Source organism: Azolla caroliniana, unplaced genomic scaffold (genome assembly GCF_043228905.1).
Source record: "Azolla caroliniana isolate FFs.n. ecotype wild unplaced genomic scaffold, voAzoCaro1.0.p SCAF_12, whole genome shotgun sequence".
NCBI classification, from domain to species: Eukaryota; Viridiplantae; Streptophyta; class Polypodiopsida; order Salviniales; family Salviniaceae; genus Azolla; species Azolla caroliniana.
Genome location: NW_028230447.1, coordinates 14,055 through 37,704, shown reverse-complemented (window position 1 = coordinate 37,704; position 23,650 = coordinate 14,055). Strand labels below are relative to the sequence as shown.

General features: G+C 37.3%; 3 protein-coding genes across 4 annotated transcripts; 1 reads left to right on the top strand and 2 right to left on the bottom strand.

Annotated features, from left to right (window-relative positions):
- Positions 1-220: 220 nt before the first annotated feature.
- Positions 221-2,757, bottom strand: LOC147856663 (pentatricopeptide repeat-containing protein At4g33990-like). 2 transcript variants are annotated; one of them, XM_087328328.1, is made up of 2 exons: positions 2,470-2,757; positions 221-2,385 (listed from the first exon to the last, which is right to left on the bottom strand). In XM_087328328.1, the coding sequence occupies exons 1-2, from the start codon at positions 2,726-2,728 to the stop codon at positions 584-586; spliced, it is 2,061 nt and encodes a 686-aa protein (XP_087184454.1). In that variant the 5' UTR covers positions 2,729-2,757; the 3' UTR covers positions 221-583. The 2 variants fall into 2 exon arrangements, with proteins under 2 accessions (XP_087184454.1, XP_087184455.1); XM_087328329.1 differs by having other exon boundaries at positions 2,475-2,613.
- Positions 2,758-8,015: 5,258 nt separating this feature from the next.
- On the top strand, positions 8,016-11,339 carry LOC147856662 (uncharacterized). The gene is made up of 4 exons (XM_087328921.1): positions 8,016-8,161; positions 9,742-9,812; positions 10,595-10,687; positions 11,107-11,339. Exons 1-4 carry the CDS (start codon positions 8,062-8,064, stop codon positions 11,122-11,124), a joined length of 282 nt encoding a protein of 93 aa, XP_087185047.1. The 5' UTR covers positions 8,016-8,061; the 3' UTR covers positions 11,125-11,339.
- A 10,489-nt stretch (positions 11,340-21,828) lies between these two features.
- LOC147856661 (heavy metal-associated isoprenylated plant protein 45-like) lies at positions 21,829-23,407 on the bottom strand. Its single transcript, XM_087328916.1, has 3 exons — positions 23,261-23,407; positions 23,069-23,144; positions 21,829-22,618 (listed from the first exon to the last, which is right to left on the bottom strand). Exons 1-3 carry the CDS (start codon positions 23,264-23,266, stop codon positions 22,233-22,235), a joined length of 468 nt encoding a protein of 155 aa, XP_087185042.1. The 5' UTR covers positions 23,267-23,407; the 3' UTR covers positions 21,829-22,232.
- Between the last annotated feature and the right edge of the window lie 243 nt (positions 23,408-23,650).

Below are 23,650 nucleotides of genomic sequence, written 5' to 3'. Positions count from 1 at the left end.
CTTTTCATTATCAATCCTTGCTGGTTCCTTGAGTTTATTAAGAGATATGCACAGCTATACATGTAGTAACTTTTAGGTTTGATAGGCCATTTTGAACTCTTTCTTAGATGGTTTCTACCATTTCGTTTCTCTGATGTTAGTGAAACTCCATTTTGCAAGTCCACATGCTTTCAACCTTCATCTTGAGGGCAAGTGTTGAGGGCAAGTGTGATGAAAAGTGTGTTTTCATCTTCATCAATGTATATTGTAGGCATCTTCATCTTGGTGATTAGTTTCAATTGTGTTTCTTATGTACAATTCCTTGTGTCTCAATCAGATCTTGTTCAATTAGCATGTCAGAAATCATGTCTTCTAATCAATGGACACCATTTTACCTCTTTCATATATAACATTTCTTTCTTTCGGTTTTTCTATACATGGATGATTCTTGATCTTTTTACTGCAAGTGGAGAAACTTCTGCAAATGTCCAGAGTCATTGAGAGCTAAATTATGACCTAGTATCTTCATGTTCATCTTGGCAAGGATTTGCAATGGCATTTTGTTGTGTATAAAACTCTGACATGTGATTAATAAGGTCTTTCTTCAGGTAGCATGCTCGAAAGCATGCCTTCCTATCACCAAATTCCCAGAATATCTGCTAGCACCCAACAAATTGTTCCACATTTTGGGAGTAGGGCAGCATGGCATCTTCTTGATCATTTCGAATGCATTGTCAAGTTGCCCAATGGAAGAAAAAAAATGAACAATACATGTAAAAAGTTTGTGAATGGAAATAATACCTTTGCTCATCACTTCAAAGTATGTCTCATGTTTTTGCAAATGGCCGAACTGGCCACATGCACTAAGAGTAATTGCAAACACAACTTCATCAGGTTTGACACCCTCTTCTAGCATCCTATTATATACACAAAAAACATTGACACTCTCTCCAAGCTGAGCATAACCTGCCATCAGTGTGGTCCATGCTACAACATCCCGAATTGGTAATCTAGAAAATACTTCTTGTGCCTTATCCAGACAGCTACATTTGGCATACATATCAACCAAAGCTTTGCCACAAACAATGTCTTGTTCAAGTAACCCTCTTCGTTCAATTTCTATGTGCATTTCTTCACCTTTGTTTATGGCTCCCATGCTACCACACGCTTTCAATCCAGCCAGAAATGCCATTGCATCTGGAGCAATACCATCAAGTTGCATTTGTTCAAAACATTCTATTGCTTCCTCAGCAAGCTCATGTTCTATAAACCCTTTGATTAATAAGGTCCATGACACTATGTTTCGGTCAGATAATCTGTCAAACACTTCTTGTGCTTTTTCTAGCAAGCCACATTTGACATACATATCAATCAATGCATTAACAACTTCAGGGTCTCTTTCCAAGTATCCTAATCTTTCTATCTCGGAGTGCATTTCACGGCCTTTTGACATGGCTTGAATGCTGCTACATGCTTTCAAGCCACAAATGAATGTTACGACATCAAGATGGACATTATGGAGTTGCATACTTTCGAAACATTTGATTGCTTGCGAAGCATATCCATGCTCAGAATAACCAGTGATTAATGCATTCCATGTGTATGTATCAGGATCAGAAACACGATGAAATATATTTTCTGCCATGTCAACATAGCCACATCTTGCATACATATCCACTAGGGCATTGCCAATTGTAACGTTTTGTGAGGATAATCCACGTCTTTCGATCTCACTATGAATCTCTTTTCCCTTTTCGATGTCTCTCACACTGGCACAAACTTTCACTAAGGCAACAAATGTAACGGCGTCTGGTGATAAGCCACTAGCTTGCATCTCTTTTAGACACTTGAATGCTTCTTTACTACATGCTTGTTCAACATATCCTGAAATTAATGTGTTCCATGAGACGAAATCCCTATTTTGGAGCTTGTTGAATATTTCTCGTGCTAGATCAACCAATCCAAATTTCGCATACATATGAATCATGGCATTACCAATTCCAACACTTGGACTTCTATCCAGAAACCCTAGTTTTTCTATATCTCTACAAATTTCTTTTCCCAAATCAATGGCATCTATGTTGATGCATGACTTTAGGATGCCAACAAATGTGGCATCATTGGGAGAGATGCCTTCAAGTTGCATCTGTTTGAAGCATAAAATAGCTTCTTTATTGAAACCGTAATCAATGTATCGCGAGATCAATGTATTCCAAGCTACCACATCTTGCACAGGATACATATCAAAAATATTTCGTGCCTTCTCAATGAATCCACATCTACTATACATATCAACCAAAGCACTACCAACGTACCTGTTCTTAGTCCTTTCCTCTAAAATCCCAAGCCTCTCCATTTCACCGTGGATTTCTTGACCTTTCTGAAAATCTCCAATGTTTCCACATGCTTTCAAGAGGCATACAAAAGTGACAACATTAGGAAAGACACGATCTACCTTCATTTCCTTTAATAATTTCAAAGCTTGCTCACCATACCCATGATCTGCATATCCTGAGATAAGAGTAGTCCAAGAGACAACATCTCGAAGAGGAAGAAAATCAGACACATTCTGTGCTGCAGGAAGGAAACCACATTTGGCATAGAAACTGATTATGGCGTTGCCGATGAAGAGATTACTGTCTAAAAGGCCTGTCTTCACGACCTGAGAGTGGAGGAAATGGCCCCTTTCTCTGTCATTGAGCTTTCCACAGAGCTTCAGTGAGGAAACGAGGTCTGCTGCGAGGGCCATTCTTCCTCTTCCTCTTCCTCTTCTTCTTTCTTCTTTCTTTCTGGTTTTTATATATTACAAATATGACCCCATTTATTTCAGAATCTACATTATATAACCCTCTCTCCCTCTTTAACGATGAAAACACACATTTTGTTTTTGAAAAAATATCCTCCATTGGTATTAAAATTAAAGTGGCCAGAGGCAATATACAAAAATAGTCCAATCTTTCTAGGTAAAGATAATTACATTTCGCACACCCACAAATTCCATTCTCTCATAAAGCTTGAGAGCTTCATCATCACCATTTACATGCTCAACATATCCTGATATTAACGTATTCCATGTTACTATGTTTTGAGCTAGAAGAACTAGATCTCTTTCTAATATTCCCTCTCTGGCAATGTCAATTATATTAATAAATGTGTGTTAAAAATACTACAGTTTACAATGGGTGTCACCTTGGAGTATGAGTAGTGGAACATATTGAGTTGCCAATAAGCAAGACGAACACTCTATCAAGGAAAGACTTTTTACTTGCTCTAATAAAGAAAATTGTCACATTAGTACTCCCTTTAACCTTCATATGTAGGCTTCCACTCCATGCCTACCCTCAAATACAAAAGCATTGCGTATATCCCAATTATGACGTAATCCCCAATACCTAAGAAATAGGAAAAGGATCTCCATTTCTAATTTTGGGTCGCCTTGTGTTAAGTGTGCAAACACCCATTGTTTTGGCATCAAATAATATCATGACAAAACTTGTCTCATTTGAGAAATCTAAAACAACTAACAATCAATGAAACAATGAGTATTATCTTCCACTTGAATATTACAAAAGAAAGATTTTCCGATTGCTATTCCACATCGCTTTATAGTTAATCCCAAAGGCAAACCCCCTATAACGAACCTAAAACATGGGGGTTGCAGGTGCCAACATCAATCGTGACTCCTTGCCCCCACTCGTTTTGGGCTTCTTGAGTACTCACTTCGGGACCGCGATTCGGTTGGGACTCTCTTGGGACACCACACCCCCAATCATAACTTTCCAAGTGAAGACCTTTGCTACTAGTGACAATTTAGAATGCCAAATACGTTTTAAGATATGCCACCATCCATCATTACAGTATATACTTTCCATTCTTGTTCAACCTTAGATGATAGTCATCGAAGAGACTCAAAGGAGCAATGATACGAGAGATTAGTGGTCACTTGTAAAGACTGTGTTTGATCCCATAAACACCAATCAACCCTTAGTTGCTCTTATGTTTGTAGAGGTAAAGGACCTTACATCAATGTAAATATTTTGTAGTTGTTGCCAAATAAACCCATCATTGGGTGGGATGCATAATAATCGTCGTGCTTCAACACAGTCCAAAATTCTTTGAGATCTAGCCTCAACTATATCTTTCGCTACTTTCACCCCCAAATGATACAATATCTTCTTTCCAACCCAACATAATAATCAAGAAGACACAAGTAACTCTTTTTGCAATAATTACAATGCTCTCTACTAGATTATGGTTTCCATGCAAATAACGAGAACACTTTATGCATAGATAAGTCCATATATTGCATTCCCCCCAAGTGTTTAGGGGTTGCTAGATTGTTCCGCACAACACATGTGATTCCCATCTTTTCCCTCTTTCTCCACAATAATTATTGAAGATGTTGAAAAATAGAGTTCAAATCCTTCTTTGTCCATGGCAACAATGGCAAGTAACATAATATCATGGGTTCCATAATACATTGTACAACCTTTAAGCATATGTGAAATGACCAATATTGTGTCTTTCAATACATGAACATGTCCCTTAACTTACTAGATATTCATTCAATCAATTGATCATTCGTAACATTCATTCCCAATAGATATCCCAAGGGTTGAAAAATAGAGCCTTGATTAACCACAAATCTTTGTCATCCTAGACATTCCAAATCTCTTTTAGTACATGATATGAGACTATACTTCCTCTAATTAATATGTAATCCAAAAGCCAATGCAAATTGGTTCCATACAAGCATCCCCTTCTCAAGATTTTCACGCGAGGTTTATAGAAACATGAAAGAATCATTTGCCAAAGCTTGTGCTACTAGTTGCCCCCCATATGGAAGGTGTAGACCCACAATGTCACCATAAACTGCAAGCCTTGATAACATTACTAACAATGGATGAGTAACAATAGCAAACAACAATGGACTAAGTGGGCATCCTTGACAAATAGATCTCGTGAGGGTAATATCTTATGTAATTCTCCCATTAAGCATTACTCAATACACTACATCCTATCTTAATATGAGGCAAGATATAAATGTTCCAAAGCCAATTGTAAACATTAACACGGAAACAAAGGACCGATAAAAATGATCATAAGCTCTCTCCAAATGTAATTGTACCATAATCAATTCTTGATGAGCATATCAATCCATGGCCGTTTGAACATTCAACACATTAAGCAATATATTCCTAATTGCAATCAAACCATATTGGGTGGGATGTATCAACTGCGACAAATACTTTTGTAATCAATTTGTCAAAACCTTGTAAATATCTTATACAACCCCTCAATCAAAGAAATAAGTCTCCATTGGTAAAATGACTCGGGAGATACCACCTTCAGAATTAATTTAATGAGACCAACCTTCGAGGGTCGAGGTATACAACTAGAATACCAACAACATTGAAACATCAAAGTTAAGGACCCCTTTAAAATGTTGGAATATTGCTTCAAAACTTCATTTGTCAAGTCATGCCAACCACTAGGAAGATGGCTTAAAACCATGTCCAAATGATACTCTGTGAAATTTGCACCCAATTCATTAATAAGAAGGTCTTGCACAATACATCCAACCACATCATAAATTTCATGGTGTGCTCTACTCACCTCATTTGCCATAAACAATAGTGGGTCAATCAATTATTACAGCAAGATCCATTATAAAATCATCCCCTTGCTTCACATGTATCACATTAGATCGAGCATAGGTAGATCGTAGGACTTAACACTTGGGAAAACAAATGAGATTGACATCGATTATCAATGCGCCCATCCTTGAGTTGGTGCAACTTAGCATAATGATAACTTCGACATTGTAACCGAGAAATAATGATGTGCAATTGCATCTAAATATCTAAAAGGTTATCTAATGGTATATGTATAAATAATGCATTACACCTAGGAGAACTTGTGACAATTGTTGAAGAAGACCCTATCGTTGTTGGGCATTAGTTACCCCATACATACAATGAATGAAACTTAATGTTTCGTAAAGTCGTATCCCATGCTTTTACTCCTTTATTATCCACTTGTGAAAATTTCACTAAAATTTGCTCCGTGAGAGAATCAAAGTGAGGTTGAAGCAAAATACAAGAGTTAATGTGCAATACTTTCCAAGTAAGAATTTATACATGTCAACTACATGATTTCAAACCTCCAAACAAACAAGGAAGGTGTCTGAAGTTTCCACATGTCGTAGAACTACCATACAAAGTTATGTTGGTAAAAAGGAATCATCATGCATCACATACATTTTATCTAACTGACTCCATGTTTGTTTATGTTGGACAAATTGGAAGGTAAAACATGGATCATTCCCATGTAACCATGTCCATACATCTAGCTTAAGAACCTCCATAGTCAATTGAAAACCAAGCAATTTGGTTAGAATCATCCATCATGGACTGAGATTCATCAACACACATGTTAAAATCACCCATAAGTAATCTTGGGCAGCCCACAAATAGGGTCTGAAGGAGTGGGGCCCATAATGCAATACATTAAGTGACTTGGTTAGGGGCATAAATCCCCACCAACCATACAACTTCACCAAAATAAGTGATTTCTATAACAAAAAATTGGCCATAGGGATCATTATGCATAACTAGAGGATAATATTTGTATCGTGCACAATTAGTACCACACCTAAATAATGATGACTAAGATGTCTTGCATAGAATGATGAACATCCATGTAAATGTATTGTGAACCCTACTAACTCGTGACAGTCATGCTCAACTGCACATAATCTCTCTCTCTCTCTCTCTCTCTCACACACACACACACACACACACACACACACACACACACACAATTTCTCTTCTCATCTCCTTGGGATGAAGGGACAGCATGGGAGGGGAGGGGGTTATTGAGAGAATAAAGAACAAACAAAATGTGGAGGACTAGAACGTGCAACATCACTAGTAGCTCTGAAGCTAACTGTCTCGTCTCGATTGCATATGAAAAGACTAATTACATTAGTGTATGCACGTTATGTCTGCATTGAAATTTGGGTGGTTTGAGATCTTGTCGATTCTCCTTTGCCCCCCAGATCTCCACGCATGTGTTGCCCACAACCGTACCATGTGAGGTTTACAAGGGAGGGGCTAGCCCTAATTGGTAAGTCAAGCAATGGTTAGGGCTAATAATAAGGATGGTTCTGCCACTCAAGGATAGCCCATGTATACATGTTAACATCAGCCAAATCTTCAGTATAACATATCTAATGCACTGTATATTTGCAAGCTTGGTTGATCCTCAATCATCATGTAGAGTGTAAAGACACAAAAGACATGCATGACAATTGTTGGACATATTCACTTTAAGATCCTCTAACACCCACAGATTGTTATTAGAACTTTCTTCGCCGCTAGCTTGAATGGAGATCAATGTGGGGTTGTCAATAGGGTAACAGGGAGCATTGATATTCCACATCAGGCATCACAAAAGATTGTATGTACTAATGAATTCCTGAGAAATGCGAACACACCTTGGTGTAGCTCATTAAGGTCGCGGGGTTCAGAAGGGGACAGACTACTCTTCGGAATATAGGTAATAATGCAAGTATGTATGTATTATTAACTAACTGCTAGTTTTAATAGGTCGCTAAATTAATTCGATTAATTAGCGGTTAATCGAGACCTTAATCATCAAGTCATTAAGCACGAAATGGGTAATTAAAGAAATGAATGAAAATAGGTCGCTAAATTAATTTGATTAATTAATTAGCGGTTAATCGAGACCTTAATCATCAAGTCATTAAGCACGAAATGGGTAATTAAAGAAAATAGGTCACTAAATTAATTCGATTAATTAATTAGCGGTTAATCGAGACCTTAATCATCAAGTCATTAAGCACGAAATGGGTAATTAAAGAAAATAGGTCACTAAATTAATTCGATTAATTAATTAGCGGTTAATCGAGACCTTAATCATCAAGTCATTAAGCACGAAATGGGTAATTAAAGAAATGAATGAATGAATTACTTAGTTAATAATTTGCTTGAAAAGCTTTTCCGAGAACCTAAGGGCACACACACACACACAGAAATTGTCTCTCCTTTCTTCACAGCTATGGCGATGGCTTCTTCCTTCAGCCGCCGCGTCTCTGCTCTCGCCCGCACACAGACTACCTCAGTACCTACGCGTCCCTCTGTCCGTTCCTTCTCTGCAGGTATGAATCCTCTCCCTCTCTTTCTCTCTCTCTCTCTCTCTCTCTAGTTCTGTGCAGGAAGTTTTGATGAAGAATCTGTTGCCTTCGGACTTAGATCGCTCCATGTAATTCTCCTTGTCGGTTTTGTTTCTTTCTGCGCTTGTTCTGTTGATGAAGATGGACAGAATTCCCGCATCGCACGAAGGAACAGTCCTGTTTTCAGGGTTTGCATGGCCGAAACAAATGTAGTTTTCTAGGGTTTTAGGTCGACGCACATTTTTCTACTTTCTCCGCGTTTCGTACATTGATTCGGGTGGGGGATGCTCTGGTGACGACAGTCAGAAGCTCTGCACGAACGTAGAAACAGTTGGAATTCACCCTCTGATTCCTGTCATGATAATATGAAGAACGTAATAATAAGCTCTGCATGAAATTTGATCATATTTCTTTTAGGGTTTAGACTGGTCATGTAGATCTCTACTTACTTTTCCATTCCCACTGCGTCGTATGCTGTGATACAATGATGATATTCTGATGAAGACGGGCAGAAGATCTTTTTGGAACTAAAGGAGCTAGATAGGAAATAAAATCAGTTATTGTTTGAGATGTGTAAGGGTTGATCTCTTCAGATTTCCCTCTGTGCTTTGTGCTGCGGTTAGTTTTAATGGTCAGATGATTAGAACCTCTCCATGGAAGTAAAAATACGTAGGGTTTGCATGGTTCAGGTATTATTTCTGCAGATTTCGTTCCCTCCCCCGTTTGTGTCGTATGTATTCCGAATTCATGATTATTTTCTGATGAAAACTACCAGACATACTGCATGCAAGTAGGAGTATATAGGGCTTTCGATGGCTGACGTATAATTTCTAATGGTTTTGATTTCGATATCTTTGTGCGATGTACTCTATAATTGTGATGATCCTCTGATGAAGATAATCAGAAGCTCTCCATGAAAGTCCAAGCAGTTTGCAATTAATGTGGACATGATTTTTTTCTTTAGGGTGTAGTTAAATGATATACAATTTTTGCAGTCTCCCTTGCATGATGTACACTATAGGTTAACTGTAAGCATGCTTTTCTTTTTAGCATTTCGAGCTTACACCCTAAATTTTGTACTTATGCAAACAGTTTTCTAAATAAATGTAACCCATTTCCTTTGAGGCAATGCATAATATATTCTTGTTTAGTATTGTTTGTAGTGGAATGCTACTTTGTTATTATTATCGCATAACTCACATCTCGTGAAAAATGTTAACCATCTTATCACTTGCAAAGTGGTTCATCTGGAAGATATGACATTGATATATCCATAGATGGAAATATGTTTCGAGTATGCTTCGTGGACTCAAATATCTAGAATGCATCTCACCAACATATAAAGGTCTCTTGAGTGTGAAGGAAATCATAACATGTCATTGGTATTCATGGTTTCATTATATCTTGTTTCAAGTACTGTTGCATGAAGTTCAAATTTCAAAGCATTTTGTAAACATTCATTGTGTTTGGGATGTCATACAATATTTAATTTTGTCTCGTTTTTACAATTATGTAATTTCTAGATCCATTGTAGATTTCTAATCTTATTGGTTTGATGGTCTTAGATCACCATGGGCCACCCAAAGTCAACTTTTGGCAAGATCCAATGTCACCTTCAAAATGGAAAGAAGAACATGTAAGTGGGAATTTCATCTCTTCGTCATATCCTTGACCTTAGAAAGTTTATTTCATCATGTGTCTGCAGATGTAGATAATATATATTGTGTGTAATATTTTACATGCTCCATATATTTTATTTAACAGTTTTTTCTCTTCCTTACTATTAGACTTCTTTATTACAGAGTCAAATCATCACTGTTCCATTACATAATAGCAAAAAAGAAATGAGTCTCAAAAAGAGACATTACATCTTCATCTGTTGATTAATAACATGAATTAATGAGCTTTTTGGCATGTTAAGTAAATATTATCTCATGTCAGAGCAGAAGCATTATTTTCCAGTCAGTAGCTTATGATGAAAAATAGAGAACATGTGGTTTTCATATGTTTGGCTTTAATAAAGCTAAGCTAATTCATTAAAGTTGATGGACTTAGAAGGATGATAAACTGAGTTCAAAAATTTGAATATAAAAATAGTTTGTACAATGCTCTATATAGTTATGAAGGGGCAAGATGCAATGTAGCTCTGGTTGTGTGTACCTCTTGTGTAGCATGATGAAAGCAATAACATGGTTATTGTGATGATGAATAGAGAGCATGCAGTAAGTATAGGTTTGAAAAAGCTAAGCTAATTCGTGAAAGTTGATGGATCTATAAGGATGATAAAATTGAATTCAAAATGTTAGTTTGTCCAATTTGTTAAAGTTCAAAAGGAATAAGATGCAATGTAATTCTTATTGTCTGTGCTATAAATATAGCACGATGAAAGCAATGACATGGTTTTTATGCTCACTACAGTTTGTACTTCTCTCTCTTGCTGGATGGGGTCTTCTTGGATATGGTGTTGCCAAAGCTTTCTCGTCTTTGAAAAAGCCACGTGCAAAAGAAGAGGTAAAACTGTCAATGAGATTATTTAACACATTTTTGGGGATAAAGTTTAGGTGAGGTGCTGATTTTTTCTTTCTTTCTTCAAAACCCCTTAAGACTTCATTCTTTCCTTTTTGGTTAATCCCTCTCCATCTATTATATGTTATTCCTCAAAACACCAAAGGCTTTATTCGTTCCTTTTTGGTCAATCCCTCTCCATCTATTATATGTTATATGGAGTAATTGTATGCTAATTCGAACCCGTTTTTCTAGTTTTAGGGTAGTAGGGGTAACCACGGGAATTTGGGGATATAATGGAAACTTAGAGCCATTTGAGGATATAAATAAAACAATGGGTGTAATCCAGAGATTTTGTCTAAATTTCAGCAAGGTAATACGAAAAACATAATCGATAGTTTTCAAGTTTTACCACTTTTTTTCAGGTTCATGTGCATCACTAGCTGATTCTCATTGAAATAATCGTGGACATCACACGTCTGATCTTTTTCTGCAAAGGTGACTCGAGCTTTGAAACAGTTTAATAATGAGTCCAGATTTTTAGGTTCATCAGGCCATGGCCTTTTGTGCAATGTTTTTTGAAGAACCTGCTGTCTTACACTGTGATGCTACTATTCGTCTAATGGTTTTATCAATGAAAGGTGCTTATTGACGTTTACATATTTGTTTTATAATCTTAAGAAGAGAAGCGGATGCAATCATTTTAGGCAGAATTATTCTACCCGAGCAATGTAATATGCAATATTTGATTCAGTGTTGAACTGTGTTATTCTTCAATCATTTGATGGATGGATGTCTTGGTATCATAAATATGTCCAAAAGTTTCAAACACTTGGAACCACTGTTATTTGTTGCTGATACACCAGAGTAGGGTAACAGATTGTATTAGTCCGTGAAGGTTAAATATGATCTATGGAGACTGAAAGTGCAACATTTTCATTCTGTATTGTGATTCTTGATATTCAATGATTCTAGTATTCAACTTTGCAAGCAAGAGTGCTCAGTGTAGTTGAGGGAAATAAATGTAGGGACTGGATTGGGTGGACAAATTGTGGAAACCAGCCTTGCCCAAAGCAAAAATGTGTAGTTGACGAGATGTGCATGTGCCCCAACCTCTTGTCTCACAATGAAGAGAATGTGAGGTAAGTTGTATGGAAGCAATGATGCAAATGGTGGATGAAAGGATGGGCTCTAACATGTATCGGTGAGTTTGATTTCCCAATGCGGGGAAGATGGTTGTAGTTTGGTGCATGTGACATGTGAAATGTAAGCCTCCATATCTTTGGCAAGGTGCATCTGAAGGCAAATATAATGCATCCCAACCTTCCAAAGGACTTCTTCAAATCTTAAATCTTTTCAAAACAAAAAAATGTGGCTCATATGTCTTTTAATGTTTTTGCAACTTTCTAACCATGCAGTTTTAGGCAATGTGTGAGACAAAGATGGTCTCTGTGGATATCACAATTGTACGTAGGCTAAAAGGAAATTTAATTTGGGAGAGATGGTCTCCGTGATACCACAATAAAATTGATTGATAGTTTTCATAATACAATGTTGGAAGCATCTTGACTTAAAAGAAGTTATAGTTATATGTAAATTAATATCAAACATGAGAGGATTTACCTTGCCATTGTATCCTTACCATTGTAGTACATTGTATTATTTGAGAGGAGTTTAGTATCGTCCCATTTTAATATATATCACTACTTTTAGAGAGAGAGAGAGAGAGCAACATAATTCCTTGCAAAGGAGTTACTCGGATCTTGACATTAACATTAACAGTTGGCAACGAATCGAACCAAATGGTGAAACCGTGGATTAATGGTTTAAACAGTTCAGCTCAAGTTTTTTTAACAGTTCAGGGGGTAAATGGTTTGGTTTAAATGGTTTAATGTTTTTTTAATTTTTTGAAGTTTGTTAAAATTTTAAAAAACAAATTTTTTTTAAAACAATTTTTTCTTCTTTAAGCTTAATTCCCACATTTTAGGAAAATCATTAAAGTTTTGAAATTTTAAATTTTAAAATAATGAAAAAAATTAAAAAAGATTTAAATTTGAATTTGAATTTTGACCTAAGTTGAAAATTGAAACTGAACCACGAAACTACGGTTTTTATGGTCCAGTTCAAGTTTCAAATATTTTAAACGGTTCGGTTTTGACACTTTCAAACCGAACTGACCGTTGCCAATTGTTAATTGACATGTAAAGGAGAGATTGCATTCTCAATTTAATTGCTTTTTTCGTTTGGGTGTCAAAGGGGTGGAGGATAGAATGAAGGCTCGATGTCAAAGATTTTTGTACTTTGTTGAAGCGCAACGATTATCACACTGGGTTTTTTTGGTAGTAGTTAACTGGGGAGTATAACATTGATGCATGGTCCTTTACCTATACAAATCAAAGAGTAACCATGGGTTGTTTGGTTCTTATAAATGGCTACCAATGTCCATCAAGTCTTTTCAATGGAAATTATCTAAGCTTGAAAAAGAATGGAAGGCACATAACCTAATTGTGGATGGTTGCAAATCTTGAAATATTGTTGAAATTCTAAATTGCTAGTTCTAGTAAAGATCTTCATTTGGAGACTATTTATTGTGGATGGTTGCAAATCTTGAAATATTGTCAAAATTCTAAATTGCTAGTTCTAGTAAAGATCTTCATTTGGAGACTATTTCTTGTGGATGGTTGCAAATCTTGAAATATTGTTGAAATTCTAAATTGCTAGTTCTAGTAAAGATCTTCATTTGGAGACTATTTATTGTGGATGGTTGCAAATCTTGAAATATTGTTGAAATTCTAAATTGCTAGTTCTAGTAAAGATCTTCATTTGGAGACTATTTATTGTTGGTTTACATTTGAGATTAGCTCTAAAGAGAGAGTAAAATCGGGTTACATTTGAACTACAATTTGAATATTTGGGTTGGCATCCATCATAATGCTGGAGATTTTCTTATAGAAGGCCCTTGAGATAGGATTGATTCGTTTTGAGGATATTGTTGTGTAAAGAAAATGAGGAGCAAGAGTGGTTGACATGCAAAAAAAGGACTGTGTGTGTGTGCACATAAGGCAAAATAGAGAGAGAGAGAGAGAGAGAGAGAGAGAGAGAGAGAGAGGGCTTAAGACAGAGATAAAAGACTGTATGTTACATTAATAAAAATACTTCCAACAGTAACTAAGTTACAAGGGATTGATTTAAATACCAACTAAGCTAGGGTAAGTGCCCTTTCTACTATTTACAAAACTAGCCTGGTATGTCCATGAGCTAGTGTGACACCTATTACTATGGGAAGTTGAGTTCGACTCTCAACACACCCCGTCGAACACAACTTCCATCTGTCGAAAAAGTTGTTTCAGTTTGGTCTTCGGAATCCGGCTTCCAGCGTTCGTAATCCTCGAACTGGATTGTTCGGCTTTTCAGCTTCGTGCTCGGTTCGATTAATTGCGTGTTGCGTACTCGATCAATTGCGTACAGTGCGCACGTCCCCCGTGTTACCCCCCTCAAGCTCGGCAATGTGGATGTCGTGAGACCAAGGTCCGATGCGAAATGCCTGAGCTTGTCGACTCCTAAGGCTTATTGATATGTTATAGATCGATTTCTCCGGCCTGTACGCGCTCGCGGATGAAGTGGTGGTGCACTTCGATGTGTTTAGTCCCCATGTGGAAGACGGGGTTTCGAGAGAGGTAGATGTTGCTCATGTTGTCGCAGAAGAGGCGAATTGGATCTGTAATGGGAACGCCCAGATCCTTTAGTATGCGCTTGAGCCATACGGCTTCGCAACTGCCGCGCCCCTGTATTCGGCTTCCGTGCTGGACAGTGCGACTGTCGGCTGCTTCTTACTGCTCCAAGAGATCGCTCTACTGTCGAGGGAGAATCCGGATGTGGATCGTCTATCCACTTTGTAGCCTGCTCAGTCCACGTCTGTGTATCCTGCGAGTCGAATGGTTGTATTTGACTTATACATAATGCCGCAATCCATCGTAGTATTGACATACTAGAGTATCCTCTTAGCGCAATCGAGATGAAGGTTTCGCGGATTCTGCATGAATTGGCTAAGTAGGCTGACCGAATAATTGAGATCGGGTCGCGTAATGGTGAGATAGATTAAGCTGCTGATTAGTTGACGATACTGAGTTGACTCGCACATGGTTGTGCCGGAATCGACATCCATCTTGAGATTACGATTGAGAGGGGTGGACACAGGTTTGCATTCGGTCATTCCGAATGTGTAGAGCAAGTTGAGAACATAGTGCCATTGAGAGATCATTATTCCGCTTTGTAGCCTGCTCAGTCCGCATTTTTGTATCCTGTGAGTCGAATGGTCGTATTTGACTTATACATAATGCCAAATCCATCGTAGTAATGACATACCGGAGTATCCTCTTAGCGCAATCGAGATGAAGGTTTTGCGGATTCTGCATGAATTGGCTAAGTAGGCTGACCGAATAACTGAGATTAGGTCACGTAATGGTGAGATAGATTAAGTTGCCGATTAGTTGACGATACTAAGTTGACTCACACACGGCTGTCCCAGAATCGGCATCCATCTTGAGATTACGATCGACAGGGGTGGACACAGGTTTGCATTCGGTCATTCCGAACTTGTAGAGCAAGTTGAGAACATAGTGCCATTGAGAGATAATTATTCCGCTTTGTAGCCTGCTCAGTCCACGTCTATGTATCCTGCGAGTCGAATGGTCGTATTTGACTTATACATAATGTTGCAATCCATAGTAGTAATGACATACCAGAGTATCCTCTTAGCTCAATTGAGATGAAGGTTTCGTAGATTCGGCATGAATTGGCTAAGTAGGCCGACTGAATAACTGAGATCGGGTCGAGTAATGGTGAGATAGATTAAGCTGCCGATTAGTTGACGATAATGAGTTGACTCACACACGGCTGTGCTGGAATCAGCATCCATCTTGATATTACGATCGAGAGGGGTGGACACAGGTTTGCATTCGGTCATTCTGAACTTGTAGAGCAAATTGAGAATGTAGTGCCATTGAGAGATCATTATTCTGATTGGTGTCCAAATTACTTCAATGCCTAGGAAGTAATGGAGCTCCTACAGGTCTTTCATTTCAAATCTGCCGGAGAGAAGTGATTTGACTTTGTTAATCTCGGCGAGATCCTTTTCTCCGATGACCAAATCATCCACGTAAAGGATGATGACAATTGGGCTATTCGACTCGTTTCGGATGTACAGGGAAGTATCGAATTTTGACATTCAAAATCCGATCTAATGAAGATATTGCGTAATCTTCGAGTGCCTCGCACGAGGTGCTTGTTTGAGGCCGTATAGTGGCTTCTTGAGGTGGCATACGACGTGCGGATGACTACCGATTCAAATCCGAGCAGTTGATTCATATATACTTCCTCCTCTAATTCTCCTTGGAGGAAGGCGTTTTTCACGTCCATCTGGTGGAGGTCCCAACCCTTTTGATGCTGCAAGAGCAATTACGGTTCGCACAATTGTCATCTTTGCCACCTGGGCAAAGGTCTCTTCGTAGTCTACGTCGTGCGTTTGCGCGTTGTCGTGAAGTACGAAAGCTTCACATTAAAAGTCTACAATAAGATAAATACGTAACTAAAATAACATTTGATAATGTTTTATATATAAAGATAATATTAACAACACATATGATAATATTATATATATGTAAAGAAAAATAATATATATATATATATAGATAAATATATTATATTACACGAACAAGAGAGGACTTGAACCAATAACCCCACCCTATGACTCTCAAATCTTACCATTTACTCTACACTAATAATATTCATAAAATAAAGCATACTTTATATATACTTTATATTACATAAAGGATTTGCTTCATGATATAAAAATAAAGTTGCATGTTGTATTCAATAGTATTTTGAGACTCAAACCCACAACCTCATACACTAAAGTCAACACACCTACCATTAGGCTAGGCCCTTTCTCTTTAAGATTATGTTTTCATGTTTATTGTTATTGCATATATTGTTTCATACATAAAAGCTCAAATGAGCGAGATGTTTATCATGCATCACATGTAATGCATGAACGCCAAATGGCGATCATGCATCACATGCATTTCATGCACTACATGCATGATTTGTACCCTCCAATGCATCATATGCATGGGGGCATCTATTTAAATGGTGAAAGAGAAGATCAAAGGGAGATATGTATGAGATATCAATCAAATTATGTATTACATAAGAGATACCATAAAATAGAGAAAGAAAGGAAGAAGTTCAAGATAAAGGTGGAGCTCTAGCTTGGCGGTCGTGGTGGTCAACTCTCAACAAGAGGGAGGCGGTTCGAGCCTTATCTTCATTAAAATATTGAAGTGAAGATTGTAGTGGTCTACGATCAAGAAAGAGAAGAGCGATTACCTTGCAAGACAAAGTTCGGAGGTTCAACGACGTGAACAACTACTTTTGTAACTCTTTCATCAAATAATTATAAATCTCTTTTATTGCTTCAAATATCATTCTATATCCTATCTTGTCATATCTTGTTGATCACTATTTATCTATCTCTACTCTTTCGTCTCTTCCGTCCATAATCCCAGTGATTCCTTCCTCACTTTCACGATATCTTTTGTCTACGCAACGCTACGCTTCTAGGCGAGCCACGCCACGACAGCGTATCCTTTTGCAACGAGCTGTGCTTTGAAGCGATTTACGGAGCCGTCAGCATTGTGTTTCACTTTGTAAATCCATTGATAACCAATCGCTTTCTTGTGCGGAGTGTGAGTGACGAGATCCCATGTCTCGTTTTTGCATAACGCTTCCATTTCCTCATGCATCGCATCGATCCATCGCGGATCCTTTACGGCTTCGGAAAGCGTCTCCGGCTCCTGTATTGACACTACCTTCATCATGAAGGCGTAATGGTACGCCATATAATCGTTGTAGCCGACGCGGCTTACGGGGTTCTTTTCACGGGTCGATCGGCGGAGCTTCTCGTTTACGGATACTAAGGCTTTTTTCGCTCCATCTGTCCGGATGATTGGGATGTCCAGGCCTTCAAACTCACTCTCAAGTAAGTGAGTTGACGCGTTGTCGATTGGATCTTCGTATTCAGACATCTTGGCCTTCCCTTTGTCGAGTTTTGAACTTGGTCGAAATGTGCTTTGGTCACTTTGGGGCTGGTCCACTAAGCGGTGTCGTAATTGGGCTTTCTTCAAACATGCGCGTGAACCGATCTTCGTCTTCTATCTCCATTCGGTGGATTCCGGGTCGAGCGGAGTCAGAGTCGAAGTTGTTTCTGGTGCATACCAAGATGCGTACTCATCGAAAACGACATCTCGACTTATGCGAGCTTTTCGGGTAGATGGGTTGTAGCATTTGTACCCCTTCTGTTTGAGTGAGTATCCTACGAGGATACATTTCTCTGACTTCTTTCCCTGAACTTCACATTCTTTATGTACAAGTCGATTTATGGCGACATGGCAACACGCACTCTCTTTGTTTGCACGACCACCACTAATATAGAACAATCTCATTCACGAAACCAAAAGCCCATTTAAGAACGTTGTATTCTCAGTAGTTGCGTTGGCAATAGAAGACTAGTTTGTGGTGTCAATATAAATCAACTGATGAATTGTTTTATTTGGGTAATGCTGGAGAGAAGGGATACAGGTGATGCAAAATCTTAGAGGCTATTAAACATTGATGGAGCAATGCATTGCATAGAAATTTCACCTAACTATGAATCTATTTGAATAAGATTGCTAGTGTTTCATGTTGGGGAGTTAAATCTTAGAGACGATGGATCAATGACCATGGTTAAATTGGCATTTTCTTGGCAAGTTTGTGTCTTTTGAACCTAGTACAAATAGGTTGTACCATTCCTATGTGTTGAACATGAGTGGCATATGACCAAGTCCTATTAAGGAAGGTGGGTAGATCACCTCGATTGGGTGGAATTTGACGGTTTTTTAAATATGACTAATATAATTGTTTGTTTTACATGAGAGAGCAAGATAAGAGTTAGAGATAACCCATATTCTACATTGGTTGCTTCGAGACTAGATCATGTGCTCAAACTCTACATACACAATGGCATGCTTGGCTAAATCTTAGCTTAGCACAAAGGTTCATGCTAAACCAGAAAAAAACAACTAACAAAGGAGGGGCATGTTTCTACCTTAACTGGCCTACATTGTCGAAATTTAGGCAATTGGGTACATGCAGACAAATAGGAGTGATAGGAATACATCCTATGGCACAAATTGATGGCAAATAACATGTTTATATTTTGTGTAATACACCATCAAGTTGCTAGTGACTTGTGTTGCCAACATTACAGTTGTACTAAATTATATATTTCAATGTAGATAAAGCATGATGATAAACTATTAGTGGATCAAATCGTTTGAGGCCCATTTCAAAAGATAAAACCCTTTGAATACAATGACCTTCGTCCACTTCAAATCTTCCTTGTGCTTTCAATATATGTGATTATAGTTTGACAATGTCTTGTTCGATTGGTGACATAACACAACAAAGTGGTGAGGGGCCATGAAGTTGAAAGATAAAGAATATCATTTATTCATTAAGTACAACTCATTGATCAAATACAATCCCATATAGAATTTAATGGTTCAATTGCTCATAACATTTTTATCTTTCTTATCTATGGTGAATATTCCCAACGCATAACATCTTTCGTTTTTGTAAATTTGGGCATATCATTAAATATTGATCGTAAAAAGAATGAATGTGGGAATGGGGACACTTGGCAAATATTAACCATTTCCATTTCAGCTTAGACGCAAATGCATGAAAGTCAAGTTGTATAATTTGGTAATCAAAAGTTAAGAGTAATTATTCTCTAGTGAGATGTTATAGTTTTGATCCAAATGTCATGAGTTTGCAAAAACCTTTTGTATTTGGTGAAAACTATTCCAAAAGGTTTGAAGGCATCATTTTGATTAGGAGTAAAGTTATAATTTTGCTTTAAAAAGTCATGGATTTTACAAAACACTTGCAAATAGGTGAAAATATACAAAAATCTTTTGAGGACATCCTTTTAAGCAATCATGAAGGGATTTATTAAAAGAAAAATTAGCTAAATGAAATACACAAGAGAAATATCAAGTGGCTTTGAAGTCAAATGAAATGGACGGAGTTTGTCACATTGAGAAATAAAGAAGCTGAACTTGGATGGATTCACACTTGCGCGAATCAAAGAATTAAGACGATGGAAGAACAACCGACACATTCTCATAGTATATAAAGGGGTATAGCTAAACTATACTTGATATGCAAAATCTCGAGTTCCAACTCTCCCAAATTAGATCATAAAGATACTTTCAAGTACCTATTTAACAATATGGCAAACCGTACAACTCTCTCCATGACCTTGGTAGTACTACTTGTGGTTGTGATAGTGCAAAACTTGTCCCTCGTTGCCGTCAATGCGAGTTGCACTGTAAAGAACAACTCTGGCAAAAATGTGGTCATATACCCAACGGTGGATGTGAGTGTGAGCATAACGGTTGCAGTTGGTGCATCGGTCGATCTTCCGGCTACCCAAGCAAAGAGTTGCTACTTGAAAAATGAGAACACAGGGCATCAACTGGGCCCATTCTCCTTTGATGATGGCTCTATAGTTGCTTGTGTCGATGGCAGTGTCTCTGGCACCATCGACGTGTATGTTAACTCCCAATCCCTTGTCTCCAGTGTCCTTCAACTACTCACTTGTCTCCCCCTTGTTACTGTATGTGTCTCCCTCTAAGTGTCATTGGTCTTGATATCATTCGCATAAGCTTACCCTCATTCAAGATCATCCTTGATTTTATCGCATAACTTCATCCTTGTTCTAGATCATCATCCATAAAAATATTTGCCCTCATTCAACTTCATCCTTGATAAAAGTGCATTGATTAGTCGTACCCCTTGTAATAATCATGCCCAATGTTAAATTAAATGTTTGACGTACTATAAATAATCAATTGGGCTTCAAGTTTTTTCATGGTGTCTTGGAATATTCTCTTTTCTCATAATAAAATAGATAAGATGCATGTGATAGTCTCTCATTGTGGTTAAGATATGTGTCCTCGATTAATCAACCTAGTTTCTATGAAGTGCTATGAAGTTACAGTAGGAATTGAACATGTTTGTAACTTGGAGGAGCTGTTTTCTCCAGACAATTCTCTCTTTCAAAATTGCTCCAAGAATAAATTTCCTCTCATCTCAATTTCTTATAATGGCTCCAACAGTTTATCATATTCATCGTAAGACCCATTTTCCATGCACATAATAGACTTGCCTCCATCAAAATGTTGAAATAGGTGATTGTTAGGGAACTCGATTAGCGTCCGAAACCATTTATGCGTAGTAATCCATATAAACAAAAACAAAAACATAATTTTTTTATTGATATCCTATGACTACCCATATAAATATGACCAATGTAACAAACGACCTATGCATCATGTTACAATTTAGGAGGATGTGTACGAGTATTCTTTCTTTCTAAAATTTGTGGCTTAAATTAATCTAAATGTCATTTTTCTAGCCTCCACCGAGTGCAATGTTGTCGTGTAGTCTTTCTAGTATAAACGAGGAATTCTTATCTTATTTTTGCTCTAGTTTGGATATCATGTAATCATTTGTCCCTTTCTTTGTTCTCCTCTGACCATCTAATGATGTCGATTATTCATTGATTTCTCCATTTTCTCTTGTGATCTCCCATGTAAAATTGCCAGTACATTTGTGAATAGTGATCCATCCTTTATTCTTCTATGATGCCTTGCATATTCATACTCTTTTATATGAAAAATACTCAAGTGACTACACTAAGTGAATTTGATTCACCGAGGTATTTTTAAAGATGAATATTGATCATACATTCTACATGGAATAAAATTTTCAAAATATATGTATTGTAACTCTGCCACTCATTGTTTTATTTATTTAGAATGAAATGGTTGTGGGGACAATGGCCTACATATCATTGATCTTATTTGATTGAAAACCACTTAAATTGTTTCTCAAGATACCTCAATGAATTGTGAATGTTAAGTTGTGATTGAATATTGTGGTTTGGGTCATAAGGCTAGCCAGCGAAAGAGTAAGAGAAGACCATCACAAGTGAAATATCAAGATGATGTGTGAACACATATATAAATGTACAAATCACAAGAAAGAACATTGGAGATAACATTAATAATCAACGTAGTGATACATAGCCAAATTTAGCCACGTGACAAGTTCGTGTACTTGGGTTTGAATGTAAATTTTTGTAACATATTTAAGCATTTCTATCTACGATAAAAAAAACTTGAATGGGTTTCACGTATATACCCATTTTCTCTATATGTGGGTACGCGCAAGATATATTGATCATTTTTAATTAAAGCATTACGAGGGCTTCGCATAGCTAAGGTGACCTCGAAATAAAATTTATGCTTTATTATAGATAGATTAAAGGTATTACATTATAAGAACAAAAGAATGTGCTAAATATAAAAAAATTGTGTACCCTTCAATTCATATTCACACCTCGGCCTATGTTTAAAAGTGGTTACGCCGCCCATCTTGTGCCTCACATGATTGAGCAATATGCATTTGGATTCTCATCACTAAAGATACTTGAGGTTTGTTCATGAGAAGTTGCTCCATAGCCCTCATCTTCAATATGGTGGTAACGGCTATAACCATGCTTGTCATAATTATATGTGCGCTTAAATGCATGATGTTGGATATACGAGGACGACCTTATGTTGTTATTATGCTCATGATCATAGCTTGAACAATTGTTTTGGATATTACTATCATACTTCAAGGTGTTATTATGATAGTTAAATGCCTCTTGCCAAAACTCCGCTCGTTTGCCCGTCTTTCTCACAGCTTTCAAGACTTTCCTTCGTTCAACATACCCGATAATTGTCACTTTGTTAATCTTCAAGTCAATGTCGACAACTTGGACACCTGACAATATATAACAGATGACATGTTTCAAGCTAATGACATCTCTTGGGCTCACGCACAAACATGTAACTCTAGAATGTGAGCTTCTCAAAAATCTTGTTTCTAAATCCCACATTTTTGCACGCAGAAGGGTCAATCTAAAGTCGGCATGCCCATGTTCTATAAGAATATAGTACATTGTATTCATTAAAAATTTATTGATAAGCCTCGATTGTGTGAAATATATAGGATTTTCTTGTAGTACGCTTCCTCAAAGAAGCTCATGATTATGAGACTGAGGTCCAACTAAGTACATTGTCATCAATGAAGGAGTTGGCTTTGTAAGGACAAGTGAAGAATCATCAAGGTACAATTGCACTTAATTATGGCATTAATACGAATTACTGTCCAGAATTTTGCACTAATTAAATGGGCCATAGATTATTAATTAAGGTTTGAATACATATATACCTTTGAGTTTGGAAAGTTGCTTACGGACCTTCCTTTCACACCCGCTACAATCCATACGTACAAGTAGCTCGATTAACTGTGATTTCATTAAACACCAAGGTGTGATATCATAAATATAATTTTACAAGAGAAAATGATAACCATGTGAAATAAACCAAATACAATAAGATGGCATTCGGAGAAATTACTTACCTCCATTTTGGATATTATTGTTGGGTATGAAGCGTTCTTAACGATGTTATAATGTGGGTATGAGGTGTTACTGATTAACTAGAGTAGCTTTTATAGAGAATTGAGCACATACAAACACGAACACATAGACACATCTTAGTAAGTGAGAGACATGAACGTTGGTAAAAGCCTGTAAAGTGAACACTTTACCTCCTACTAAAAACAATTCTTTCTACTCTCTCTTTAAAATTGGTTGTAGATTCTTTTCTTTTCTTTCATCGTTCTCTTTCTCCCTTCGACTTAATGTGCCTTGCAAAAGGTACCACACATTTTTGCCCCCTTTATGAAGGAAAACATTCTCCTGAACTTATAATCAATGTCCTTGTTGGTATTAAAAGAAAGCCCACATCA